This window comes from Paroedura picta, chromosome 2, assembly GCF_049243985.1.
Source record: "Paroedura picta isolate Pp20150507F chromosome 2, Ppicta_v3.0, whole genome shotgun sequence".
NCBI lineage: Eukaryota > Metazoa > Chordata > Lepidosauria > Squamata > Gekkonidae > Paroedura > Paroedura picta.
This window is the reverse complement of record NC_135370.1, coordinates 176,971,532-176,985,247: the sequence shown is the minus strand read 5'-3', so window position 1 is coordinate 176,985,247 and position 13,716 is coordinate 176,971,532. Positions and strand designations below refer to the sequence as shown.

The following is a 13,716-nucleotide window of genomic DNA, read 5'->3' as shown; positions in this document are numbered from 1 at the left end:
AAAAAAATCCCCCCCCTCACGGGCCCGATTTTCGGCCGAAAACAGTGTAAAAAATAAAGGGAAAATACATCAGCAAACGGGCTTGTCTGTTGTTTGTGCTTAGTGAATAAACAGCTCTGGGGAGGGACTGAAGCCGGGGAAGCCTCTAAACAGGGGAAGCCGGGGAAGCCTCTAATCCCACTGTTCTGCACCCTTGATTGCCTCCCTCCTTCCCCCAAAAGTGTCTGAATGATTAAAAATACCCTGTGCTATAACGTTACAACGCTGCTGTGCAAAACTGCTTTTTTATATCTTAGAAACTGCGTTGTAACGTGATCATCCCTTTAAAAAAACAGGCAGTTCTTTTGGAGGGGGGGGAGGAAGGGAGGGGGAGAGGGATGACAGTGATGCAGAAGGGGACATACCCAAAAAACTCAAAATGGCGGGCACAGGGACAAACCCAATTGCACGCATTATCTCATTGGTTAGCCCTGAAGTAGACTCTGCCTTGACTGATGAAATAGCTCTTAACCAAGAAATCACAAAGCTCACAGTAAGTCAGATGGCAATTCGAGACTGAGCCTGGACAGGCAAATTTTAACGTGGAAATGAACGGAAAGGCTGGTCTTTTAAAAATGCGAATGCAAAAGATATTGCTGGGATGGAAGCAACCTGAGAGAGCTCTGAGAGAGCTGCGTCTGGCCCAAGGTCATCCAGCTGGCTGCATGTGGAGGAGTTATATTACAGGAAGGTTACGGGGGATTCTGTGTTGGGAACATTAGCATGACCTGCGTTCGCTGGAAAAGAGGATCTGAGCATCAAATCAGTTTGTTCACAGCACGTCTCGGCCCTTCCACTGTGCTGCCCGACTGGTCAGGCTACCTGGGAGCTGTTCCACTGTCACTTCTGCTCATTTTTTCTCCTTGTAATTCTTCCGTTCCTCCCCTTGACACAAAGTAAATTAAAACCTCAGTTGGCGTCACGTTGGCTTGTTTCATATCTAAATGGAAGTGATCAAGGCAGGGTAGGGGGGAAGTTTGAAGCTTTTTGGGTTCTGCGCTTCTCCTTTTAAGAGTTAGACGCCTAATGAACTGAGCGGAGGAGGGAGCTGGGCTATGGGCTAGAACAGGGGTGGGCAAACTGTGGCCCTCCAGATGTCCATGGACTACAATTCCCAGGAGCCCCTGCCAGCATTCGCTGGCAGGGGCTCCTGGGAATTGTAGTCCATGGACATCTGGAGGGCCACAGTTTGCCCACCCCTGGGCTACAAGAAGGTGGAGGAGAAAGTGTTTGCTTGAGAATTTTGAACCATTTCCTCTGAGCATCCCCTCCCCGCCGCCCCAGCTCGATAAACACACTGCCCCTCTCATGCTCGACTTTGTTTATTCTTAGCGCGCCGTCTTCCAATCCTCTCCCCGCGAAGCAACAATGGAAGCTTTTAACGATAAATTGGCACAAAACGGGAGCCACACTCGAATGCTTTCTGTTGCCATAGAAGCGGATCGGGAGGCTCACCGTCCCCTCTCGCAAACAGTAAAGTGCGGGAAGAAAATAGATCCTCTTCGTTTAGCCCTGACTGATGACGAGGGTACAAAGGGGCCTTGCGGTGTTATTCCAACATAGGCTTCGCTCTGTGCCTCTGTTTTTCCTTCTTTGACAAAATGGCAAAAGGGGGGCTGATGTCTTCAGAGGGGGGTGCATAGTGAGGGGGGGGGGTTTCGGGGGTCAAAAAGAGAGATCTGTAAATAGCAAGGAGGAGGTTTCAGGAACACCGAGTGGTTTTGGTGTAGTGGTTAAGAGTGACGGTTTCTAAACTGGTGAGCCGGGTTTGGTTCCCTGCTCTTTTACACGCTGCCAGCTAGGTGACATTAGGCTAGTCACAGTCCTGTTAGAAGCTTTTCACACAGTTTCTCTTAGGGCTCTCTCAGTCGATGGTAAGCCACTTTGAGACTCCTTCGGGCAGAGAAAAGCGGCATTTTAGAACCAACTCTTCTTCTTCTTCAGTAATATCAAGGCTCTCTCAGCCTCACCTCCCTCACAGGGTGTCTGTTGTGGGGAGAGGAAGGGGAAGGTGACTGGAAGCCGCTTTGAGCCTCCTTCGGGTAGAGAAAAGCGGCATATAAGAACCAACTCTTCTTCTTCTTCAGTAATCTCAGGGCTCTCTCAGCCTCGCCTCCCTCACAGGGTGTCTGTTGTGGGGAGAGGAAAGGGAAGGCAACTGTAAGCCGCTTCCTTCAGGCAGCGAAAAGCGGCATATAAAAACCAGCTCTTCTTCTTCTATTACTTGAAAGTTCAATTTGGTGTCGGTGGAGAGTTTGATGGATACTGTGGACCACGCAAACGACAAACAGCTGGGTTCTAGATCAAATCCAGCCTGAACTTTCCCTAGTTGAGGTTAGATCAAGATGGGCAGCCACATTAGTCTGTCTGTAGCACTAGAAAAGAGCCTCTTGTGGCGCAGAGTGGTAAGGCAGCAGACATGCAGTCTGAAAGCTCTGCCCATGAGTCTGGGAGTTCGATCCCAGCAGCTGGCTCAAGGTTGACTCAGCCTTCCATCCTTCCGAGGTCGGTAAAATGAGTACCCAAAACGGTAATGACTGGGGAAGACACAGGCAAACCACCCCGTATTGAGTCTGCCATGAAAACGCTAGAGGGCGTCACCCCAAGGGTCAGACATGTCTCGGTGCTTGCACAGGGGATACCTTTACCTTTTAGCAATAGAAAGGAGTAACACTCCAGGAGCACCTGAAAGACTAACACGATTTGTAGCAGGGGAGGAGCTTTGGTGAGTCAAGGCTCACTTCTTCAGATAAGAAGATTAGAGAAGCCATGTTGGATCAGGCCAACAGCCCACACAGCCCAACAGATTGTGGCCCAAACCCAGGGGCCGAGCGGGGGTCCACCAGCAAGCCAGAACTCCAGAAGCCCTCCCACTGTGGCCCCCCTAAGCACAGATGTCAGAACGTCACTGATCTCAACATGAGAAGATTAGAGATGCCATGTTGGATTAGGCCAATGGCCAATCCAGGGGTAGTCAAACTGCGGCCCTCCAGATATCCATGGACTACAATTCCCATGAGCCTCTGACAGCATTCACTGGCATGGGCTCGTGGGAATTGTAGTCCATGGACATCTGGAGGGCCGCAGTTTGACTACCCCTGGGCCAATCCAATCCAACACTGGGTGTTACCCAGTGTCCCAAACCCAGGTGCCCTCAGGAGGTCCACCAGCAGGGCCCGAACTCAAGAAAACCCTCCCCACACTGTTGCCCCCTAAGAATACCGAGCAGGTTTCTGACTACCCTTTCCCTAGTCTTGAAACTAGCACAGCTACATTAATTTTTGTTTTTCAGAATGTGGGGAAAGTCATTATAAGTGGAAGGATGAATGGATATGCAGGTGGGTGGTCCACCTAATGCTTTGGACTGGTGGTTGGAACTAGCATTTGACTTATTGGTCCATGCAAGCCAGGTCATGATCTCCGGCTAACGCCGTGGGCGAAGAACCCGCTGTGGCTATTTTCTGAAACGCCACCTTAGCCGTTGAGGTTCCGAACAATTACGGGATCCGATTAGATCATTTCCCCAAGGTATTGTTAATAATTGCATATTTTGTTCCTGAGAGGTGGACTTCCTCACCTGCCTGTTCTAATGCATTGCCTGCCTACCGAGTTTACACAATCGGAAGCCGCTGGAAATAAATCGCAGTCTTTGAGGTTCACGCGTGGTCGTAGTGACGGCCCGCTAATCTTTGGCAAAGTTATCCGAGTGCCAAAAAGCACCCTTTACCCAAGAAGTGATGATTTCCACAGGGCAGCTTTCAAATAGGGTGGCCAACCCTGTTGGGGCAATTCCTAGACATGGGTAGCACCTGAGGAGGACAGAGTTAAGTACAAAATAATGTAAGAGAAGCCATGTTGGGTCAGGCCAATGGCCCATCCAGTCCCACATTCTGTGTACAACAGTGGCCCAAACTCAGGTGCCATCAGGAAGTCCATCAGTGGGCTCAGAACTCCAGAAGCCCTCCTACTCTGGCCCCCCAAGCACCAAGAATACAGAGCATCCCTGCCCCAGAATATAAGAATGGAAGAGAAGAGAAGCCATGTTGGATCAGGCCACTGGCCCATCCAGTCCAACACTCTGTGTCACACAGTGACCAAAATTCAGGTACCATCAGGAGGTCCACCAGTGGGGCCAGATCTCTAGAAGCCCTCTCACTGTTCTCCGCCTACCGCTCGTCCATTCCATTGTGTTACGCCAAATGCATGTCTGTAAGGACACGTGTGGGGAATCAGCTAGTAGGCCAGCAAGAGGCAGCGTGGCGTAACGGGGGACCTTGTATTGCACAGTTTACTGGGTGATTATGTCACTGAGATAGAACCAAAGCCGACAATGATCTAAACATGGAAGGACTTTATTTGTTGTTGTTGTTGTTGTTGTTGTTAGGTGCGAAGTCGTGTCCGACCCATCGCGACCCCATGGACAATGATCCTCCAGGCCTTCCTGTCCTCTACCATTCCCCGGAGTCCATTTCAGTTTGCACCGACTGCTTCAGTGACTCCATCCAGCCACCTCATTCTCTGTCGTCCCCTTCTTCTTTTGCCCTCGATCGCTCCCAGCATTAGGCTCTTCTCCAGGGAGTCCTTCCTTCTCATGAGGTGGCCAAAGTATTTGAGTTTCATCTTCAGGATCTGGCCTTCTAAGGAGCAGTCAGGGCTGATCTCCTCTAGGACTGACCGGTTTGTTTGCCTTGCAGTCCAAGGGACTCGCAAGAGTCTTCTCCAGCACCAGAGTTCAAAAGCCTCAATTCTTTAGGACTTTATTAACACACACTAATTGGACAAAAGACGACACATGCACACGCTAGCATAGAAATGTGCATTCCTAGCCACTAGCACACAAGGAAAAGGCTTATAGGGGAGGAACCTATACTAAGGGCTGATTGGAAGTGATATCTACCTATCTTCTGGGTGGATCAGAGGTCAGGAGGTCCGGGGAAGCAATTTGGGGCGACGGACGAGGGACCAATACGAACGTCGGACAGAGTTTCTGTAGCCTGGAAACTGACTGCCCTTTGTGGCTGTGGGAGCCCAATATTTAAAGCAGGGGTAGTCAAACTGCGGTCCTCCAGATGTCCATGGACTACAATTCCCAGAAGCCCCTGCCAGCGAATGCTGGCAGGGGCTTCTGGGAATTGTAGTCCATGGACATCTGGAGGGCCGCAGTTTGACTACCCCTGATTTAAAGGAAATTTGTGACCCGAAGTGATCGGGGGCTGATCCTACCTGGTCCAGGGCTCGGACAAAGAGTTTGATGGCTGCTAACGATCATGGTCCGGTCCCAACAAAGAAAAGGGTTGCTGAGACAAAGAAACTAGCTGCTGGGAATATGAAGAAATATTTCCTATCTAGAAGGGCTGATGGCCCATTTCTGGCAAATCCTGGATGATTGCTTGTGCCTGGGTAATAGTGGTAAGGGAAAAGACAAAGACCAAATCTTGGATTAGATTTGGTGTTGAAAGAGAGTGGCCAGTTCCCTTTACAAGACAATGTGCTTGGCTGGCTTGAGGGGAGTTTTTGGGGTGCCTTTGTCTCTCTGTACTTGCCAGGTGTGCTGACAAACTCCTCTTTTGTTTGCAAGCAAGTAGGTTGGGGGAAGCCTAGCTCCAAGTCCTGCTTGAGAGCAAGAAGTGGGTTTTAGTTGCTCTCCCATGATGCTTTGCAAGGCTTGACCTGGATTTTCTCCCCCTGGTGCCAGGGTCTGTGCAGGAGTGTCAGGAAGGGTTGACACGGGTGTGACAGCCTGCGATGGAGGGGTGACAGGCCACATAACAACTGAGTGTCCATGAGTTCTTGTATTGTTAGAAAGGGACTTCTTCCACCTTCTCTGTCTCATACTCAGTTTTGTAAACCTACATCATGTCACCCCTCAGTCGTTGCTTCTCCAAGCTAAAGGGCCCTAACCTCTTTAATCTTTCCTCAGAGAGAAAGTGTTCCTTCACCTTAATCATTTTAGTTTAGTTATCCTGTTCCACATCTTTTCCACATGCAGCTGCCTTCCTCTGAATCAGACTCATGGTCCATTGAGGTCCGTATTGTCTACTCTGACTGGCAGCAGCTGTCCAGGGTCTTTGCTGGCAGGGGCTCATGGGAATTGTAGTCCATGGACATCTGGAGGACCACAGGTTGACTACCCCTGGTTTAGACGGAATTTCTTAGACGGAGAGGAGACAAACGTCAGCCGGTTTGGGAACCCACGGAGGAGATACACAGGTTATCTATGTAGCAAGTCATGGGACAACATGGACTAGATGGCCTGTATGGCCTCTTCCAACTCTATGATTCTATGAGATTTGGGGAGCTCACTCCCTTTCCTTTCTTTGCTCCCTTCTCCTCACCCCTGCAGTCGCCCTCTCTCCTCCCCGCTCTCAGGAATGTTCGAAGTTTCCTCAGTTCCCGCCTCCCAAGAGGCAGAGTCACGTCTCCTTCCCACCTCACTAAAATGTCCGCCTTTTTTTATAACAGAGGACCCGCATTCTCCACTTAGACCTCCCTGATCAGGTAGAGCCGGCCCTCCTATGTTACAGGGTCATACGGGGAAAGGGTCACATCAGAATGCACCTTCCAGAGCCCGCCCGCCTCTCAAGCGGCCCGGGTTCTCCGCGAGGCAGCCAGCCAATCAATCAAGAGGAATGTTCTCTCCATGGGGTCGGTAGGGTTTGCCATATAATTGAGGAGATAATAGTTGCATGAAGAGCGGGTGGAGAACAAGAGGAACCTTCACCCGGCGTGCTTTGGATTCACAGCCGAGCTTCTGCCCTCGGTTCCCGTATTTTTTAATGGTACGGATAAAGAAACCCGCCAGCCGCTCCGCTTGACATGGTGTTCTTGTTGTTTGAAACACAAAAGCATCTGTGTGAGAGAACGAGAGAGAGAGAGAGAGAGATAGATCTGCTGGTAAAATGAAAACAGCAACATGGGAAGAGTTCCTTGAAACTCCTAAGATAACATCTGAGCGAGTTAATGACGCCTACGCCAGGCCGTTTGAATCCACTCAAGGTTCGACTGGCCCAAACTTTTTCAACCTTTTCCCGGCTCTGAGGAACCCCCGAAATGGTGCCATGCCCCTTCAGGGAAGTGGGCATCATATTATTATTATTATTATTATTATTATTATTATTATTATTATTATTATTATTATTATTATTATTATTATTATTATTATTATTATTATTATTATTATCATTATCATTATCATTATCATTATCATTATCATCATCATCATCATCATCATCATCATCATCATCATCATCATCATCATCATCATCATCATCATCATCATCATCATCATCATCATTATTATTATTATTATTATGCATTTTTATACTGCCGCTTCCATAACTGGCTCGCGGTGATTAACACAATAAAATTTACATACATGACAATGAGAATGGCGGCGACCTAGTATAGTTAGCCCCCCCCCCCCCATTCCGGTTATCGATCAGTATAGATGAAATCATAGCTGAAGCAAAAACATAAGATGGAATAAAACCGGTTAGAGGATGGAATTAGGCCCCTCAACAGTCTAGCACTGCCGTTCAATAGGGCCTTAAAAGGGGGGGGACCTGATTGAAAACCCCGGGGCTCCCTCCCGGCCTCAACCAAATGCCTGGTGGAAGAGCTCCATTTTGCAGGCCCTGAAGAACTCAGAGAGCCTTGACAGGGCCCACAGCTCATCCAGGAGCTCATTCCACCAGGTAGGGGCCAGGACCGAAAAGACCGTGGCCCTGGTCGAGGTCAGGCAGGCCTCCTGAGGCCCCCTGGACCTTCAGCAGATTCATACCTGCAGGGCGAAGTGCTCTGCAGGGGACATAAGGAGGCAAACAGTCCTGTAGGTAGGCGGGAGACAGACAGTCGTTAAATTGATCATTTACTGACGAGCCCTGTGGACAAGCCCACTGGACATAGACATTGCAGAACATTGGGAGCGGATCCAACCGGTGGTGTCTCCTAGTGCAGCCTTCCCGTTCATCCTGGGTCTGGACTGGCTGCGCAAGCATTACCCCAATGTCCAGTGGCGGTCTCGTGTAATCAGATTTACTGACCCAGGGTGCAGAAAGCACTGCCAGCTCACTCAGGGGAAGCCCTCCTCAGAAGGGCGGCGTGAGCACGCCGCCGTGTGTCACGCCGGGCCACCGGGTTTGCCAATAGACTATTGGGACCTGCAAGATGTGTTCTCGCGGAGAAGGAGTGTGACTAGCTGTCCCCCCACCAAAAAACAGACTGTGCCATCGAGCTTAAACCGGGAGAATCCCTCCCCCGGGCCAAACTGTACTCCATGAGCCCCAGGGAAATGCAGGAGTTGCGCTGCTTCCTAGGTAAGAACCTGTCCAGAGGTTTCATCCACCCTGCAACTTCCCCAATGGCATCACCCATACTCTTCGTAAAGAAAAAGGATGACACCCTGAAATTGTGCACGGACTATAGGGGTCTGAATTCAGTCTCCACATCCAATGCCTATGCTCTGCCTTTGATCAAAGAATTGTTGAGTCACCTAGGGAAGGCACGTATCTTTACTAAGTTAGATTTGAGGGAAGTCTACTATCGAGTTCGAATCAAGGAGGGCCATGAGTACCTCACGGCCTGGAACACGCCCTATGGATAGTTCGAATACACTCTCATGCCGTTCGGTTTGGCCGGCGCTCCCGGTATGTTCATGAATGTAATTAATGAAGTCATGCATGATCTTTTTTATGAATGGGCCCTGGTATATTTGGATAATATTCCTCTGTACTGAGATGAGCCCTCTGAGCATGTACAGTTGGTACGTGAAGTGCTGCGCCGGCTGCGGGCAAACCATCTGTATGCAAAGCTATCAAAATGCGAGTTTCACAAGACTTGTGTAGACTTCTTGGTCTACCGGGTGTCCCCGGCAGGCATTGAGATGGACCTGGGAAAAGTCCAGGAATTGTTGGCATGGGAGCCACCCCGTACGTGCTAACAATTACAAAGTTTCCTGGGGTTTGCCAATTTTTACTGTTCATTCATCCCCAACTTTGCCAAAGTAGCACTGCCTCTCACAGACTTGCTAAAAACCAAAGGGGGGGGGGCAGGCAGCCAATCCCAGCTTTCCATTGGAATTGTCCGAGAGGTGTCAGGCAGCCTTTGAAACCCTGAAGGCGCTTTTCACCATGGAGCCGGTGCTGGCCCATGCCGATCCCAGTAAAGTTTTTACGGTGCAAGTAGATTCCTCGGACGAGGCCATGGGGGTGGTGATCCTACAGGAGGGGGTGGATGGTTGTCTACACCCCCTCGCCTGCATCTCCAAAAACTTTTTCCGGGCCAGAAAAAAATTGGGCGATTTGGGAGAAAGAAGCCACCGCCATAAAGCTCACCCTGTCCACATGGCGACATTGGCTAGAAGGGTCTGCTCACCCCTTCGTAGTCTGGACTGACCATGAGAATCTCCAGGCCCTAAAACAGCCCCGCTCTTTGTCGGCAAAGCACATGCGATGGGCAGAGTTTTTCTCATGCTTCAACTTCACCCTGAAGCATCTGCCGAGCAAAATGAACTTTTTGGCTGATGCACTTTCGCACCTCCCCCAGTACGATTGCAAATGGGAGCAGTTGGTGGGCACTGTCTTTATGCCCTCCCAGTTGGGGTTGGCTGTAGTGACGCGAAGCCAGAGGGCTGGCGGAGTTCCTTCCCCAGGAGGTTGGGTCCAGAAGGACGTCATCAGCGATCCGGAATTAGCCCGCCTCCGGCTGGAGCTTCAGGAAAAGGACGGGTTGTTTTGCTGGGGGGGCAGGCTGTTTATGCCCGTGGCGGTGCGGTGGGTCCTTTTGAAACTTTGCCACGATTCTAAGGCGGCTGGATACTTTGGCTTTGTGAAAACACTACACCTGGTTCGGTGGCACTATTGGTGGTCCACTTTATGCAAGGATGTGGAACTGTATGTGCAGGGGTGTCCAGTTTGTCTCACGGCCAAAACTGCGGGGGGAAAGAAAAAGCGGTTGTTGCCATTTCTGCCCACTCCTTCAGCCCCCTGGAAAGAGATCACTAAGGACTTTATCACAGACCTCCCCCCCAGCCATGGAAAAACATTTGGGTGGTGGTGGATGCGTTTTCCAAACAAGCCCACTTCATCCCATGCGCAGGGTTGCCTTCTGCCCCCAAACTTGCCTCCCTGTTTCTTGAACACGTATATAAACTGCATGGAATCCCGGGGCGTATTTTGACTGACAGAGGCTCACAGTTCGTTGCCAAGTTCTGGCGGGAGCCCCTGGGTTTGCTAGGAGTGTAAGAACCCCCCACACCTGAGACTAACGGCCAAACGGAACAGGTGAACCAGATTCTGGAACAGTACCTTCGTTGCTTCATCAATCATCAACAATCTGATTGGGTGGCCCTGCTCCCATTAGCTGAATTTGCCTACAACAACGGAGTCCATCCCTCCACGGGGGTCTCCCCTTTTAGGGTTGTTTACGGCACGGACCTGACGGCCATACCCACGTAGGAACCTACAGCTGCCGGATCTGTGGATGTACAAAAATGGGCGAGTGGGGTACTGCAGCCTGGCCCAAGATTGTGAATTGCATGGAGGAAGCCAGACGTTCTTATAAAGTACAGACAGACGAACGCTCTCAAGCTATTATGTGGATGGCACCCCCCTCCCCCCGGCCAAGCTGCTTGCCCTGCTGTGACCCGTGTGAAAGGGTCATTTGACCCCCAAGGGGGTCTTGATCCCCAGGTTGAGAACCACTGCCTTAAGGGCTGCCCAATTTGAGCAGCCACGACGGACAGAGATCCAGATGGCAAGCGGCCTCCATGCCGCCTTCCAGCAGTATGATTCGATCTCAAACCTCGGCCCCCTAGGTTAGGAAATGCCGATGTCCATTGCGTCTTCACGGCCCAGCAGCTCCAAGCACGGGCGCACTTCCAGGTTGAATCCTGGCCCTGCAAACAGCCTGCCCTCCAGTTGAGCCCCACACCCGACCCCAGGTAGAAAGGAACAAACACTCTCCTAGTAACATTACTCCCTGCAGCTCCCTTCCTCGGGGGAACAGGGAGAGCGAGAGAATACTGAATCCCGCTTCCATCTGTTCCGGGGAAAACCGAACAGGAGGAAGCTTTCCTTTCGGGAACTCATGGGGAACAGGAGAGCTGTGGGTGTTAGGGACAGTTGGAGCTTCATATATTTGTGTGTGTGCTGGAAAGAGAGAGAGAGAGAGAGAGAGCGCATGCCAGCTGTCAAGTGTGTTACTATTTTGCATTGCTTACCCTTGAGGATGAAAGGAACAATTCCGGCACCAGCTGCGGGGGTGTACGGAGAGGCCGCAGCAAACTTTCGGCGCAACCGAATGGCCGAAATGTATGCAAACACAAAGGAAGAAATAAAAGAGCCGGGGTTTAAAAGGTAAAGGTAAAGGTATCCCCTGTGCAAGCACCGAGTCATGTCTGACCCTTGGGGTGACGCCCTCTAGCGTTTTCATGGCAGACTCAATACGGGGTGGTTTGCCATTCCCTTCCCCAGTCATTACCGTTTACCCCCCAGCAAGCTGGGTCCTCATTTTACCGACCTTGGAAGGATGGAAGGCTGAGTCAACCTTGAGCCGGCTGCTGGGATCGAACTCCCAGCCTCATGGGCAGAGCTTTCAGACTGCATGCCTGCTGCCTTACCACTCTGCGCCACAAGAGGCTCTTAACCGGGGTTTAGTACCCTGCTTTTTACTACCTGATGGGGTGTCAAAGCAGCCTTCAGTTGCCTTCCCTTCCCCTTCCCTCAAGAGACACCCCGTGAGGTAGGTGAGGTGGAGAGAGAGCTCTAAGAGAACTGCCATGTGGGGGAGAGCTCTGAAAGATCTGTCACTGGCCGAAGGTCACCTAGAGGGCTGTATTTGTAGGCGGGGCGTTGGGCTGAACTAAACCCGGTTCTGTAGATTGGAGTCCGCCACTACTGGCCAAGGCAGATCTCCACTTTGAGTTTGGGGTGTGTTTGAGGGTTACATGAAAATACTGTTTTGTGGTATGTTTGTTTACTTTCTCTCTGGATTTATCATCAGGTGATCCATTACAATTACCATCTGTGTGCAAGGGTCTATCGGCATGGCCATTGGGAAGGAAATTCTCACTGGCTGCCTATACTTTCTTAATGTGTGAAGGTCTGCCAGGGATCAGTAACAGAAGGGGGGCCTTCAAGATGGGAGGTAGGAAATCTGAGATTTGAGGGGCATGATCTTAAGGGCAGACAAACCATCAGGTTCCCGGAATGACACCTTGCAAGTAGATGGGACAGGAGCAAGCTATTTAGTGACTGGAGAGAGGCACAAATGAGTTGATACCCAGGGGTGTGTGTGTGTGTGTGGCTGAACTGGCAGGGGCTCATGGGAATTGTAGTCCATGGGCCTCTGGAGAGCCACAGTTTGGCCACCCCTGCTTAAGCCATAGCTTTTATTTACTTATAATCACCGCTCAGGAATGTCTCATGGCGGTTTACAACAAAATCCCCAACAATACCCGTAAAACATAGCAATATAACATCAGCCCTAAAACAAGATGGCAAACCTGAGCCAGAATTTGTGAATTCCTGTCATCCAGTCTGTAAGCCAGGGGTAGTCAAACTGCGGCCCTCCAGATGTCCATGGACTACAATTTCCAGGAGCCCCTGCCAGCATTTGCTGGCAGGGGCTCCTGGGAATTGTAGTCCATGGACATCTGGAGGGCCGCAGTTTGACTACCCCTGCTGTAAGCTGTGACTTCTTCGGGTGAATGCCTGTCATCTCAGTTGTTGAGCCAAGATGACCATGCTATGAACTTTGGGTGTTTATGATATCTGCCTTGACCTTTCAAGATCTGAAACTCATTGATGGTTGGTGCTCACCGATGTGTTTTTTCTTGTTTCTATGTTCCATGTACACTGCCTTGAGATCTCAAGTGAAGGGTGGTATAGATGTCAAACAAAATTAATAGATGGATAGATTCATGATGGATGAATGGAGGTGATAAGTTCTCCTACTTTGTAAATGTTTAAGCAGAGGCTAGATAGCCATCTAGAAGTGATTGTGTCGGTACTTCTAGAAGTGATTGTGTAGGGGGTTGGACTGATGACCCTGGAGGTCCCTTCCAACTCTATGATTCTGTTATTCTAAGACAGCAGCGGACAGGGCAGAGGCGGCCTTTGGGGAGGGCTGGCCGTGACCCACTTATTGTTAGGTCCCGACCCACAGGTTGGGAAACATGGCCAAATAACATGGCTTTTGGGCTTGTGCCCCATTTTTCGTTGTTTCTTGTCGTGAGGCGGGGAAAGATCCCAGTTTTCTCTTAATGCCGAACCGCGAGCTGTCCAAAGCATATCTGTGTGTGTCCTCTTTCCTCCCAGTGAACAGTTACGGGGAAGACGAGGATCTGACAACGTCCTCTGACAGCGACGACGAGGTGATTAAGCAGTTCGAGATCTCCGTCTCGCGCTCCCAGAGCTTCCGGTCGGGGGTTTCCGAAAAAGGGACCCAGGCGGGTTCCGAGCACAGGCCGAAATTCAACCGCTTGCTGTCGAACCACGAGGAATACAGTACGGAGGGATCGGAATGCGAAGGTATGGCCCGGCTCCAGCCGACATGAGTGTGAAGTGGTTTTCTCGAGACAGCTGACAACCCAACCTGAACTCGATCCCAGTTTTGTAGGGAGTGACCCTGCCGGGCAGTTGAAGAATTCCTTTTTTAATGAGCGTGCCAAATCAAGAG

At 50.6% G+C, this 13,716-nt stretch overlaps 1 protein-coding gene across 2 annotated transcripts in view; it reads left to right on the top strand.

Moving 5' to 3' along the window:
- The window catches only part of SYT16 (synaptotagmin 16), a 110,632-nt gene that overhangs the window by 66,685 nt on the left and 30,231 nt on the right, over positions 1-13,716 (top strand). For both annotated transcript variants that reach the window (XM_077323914.1, XM_077323913.1), the window contains one exon: positions 13,356-13,568. In XM_077323914.1, the coding sequence (XP_077180029.1) occupies positions 13,356-13,568 (213 nt within the window). The remainder of the gene's footprint in view (positions 1-13,355; positions 13,569-13,716) is intronic.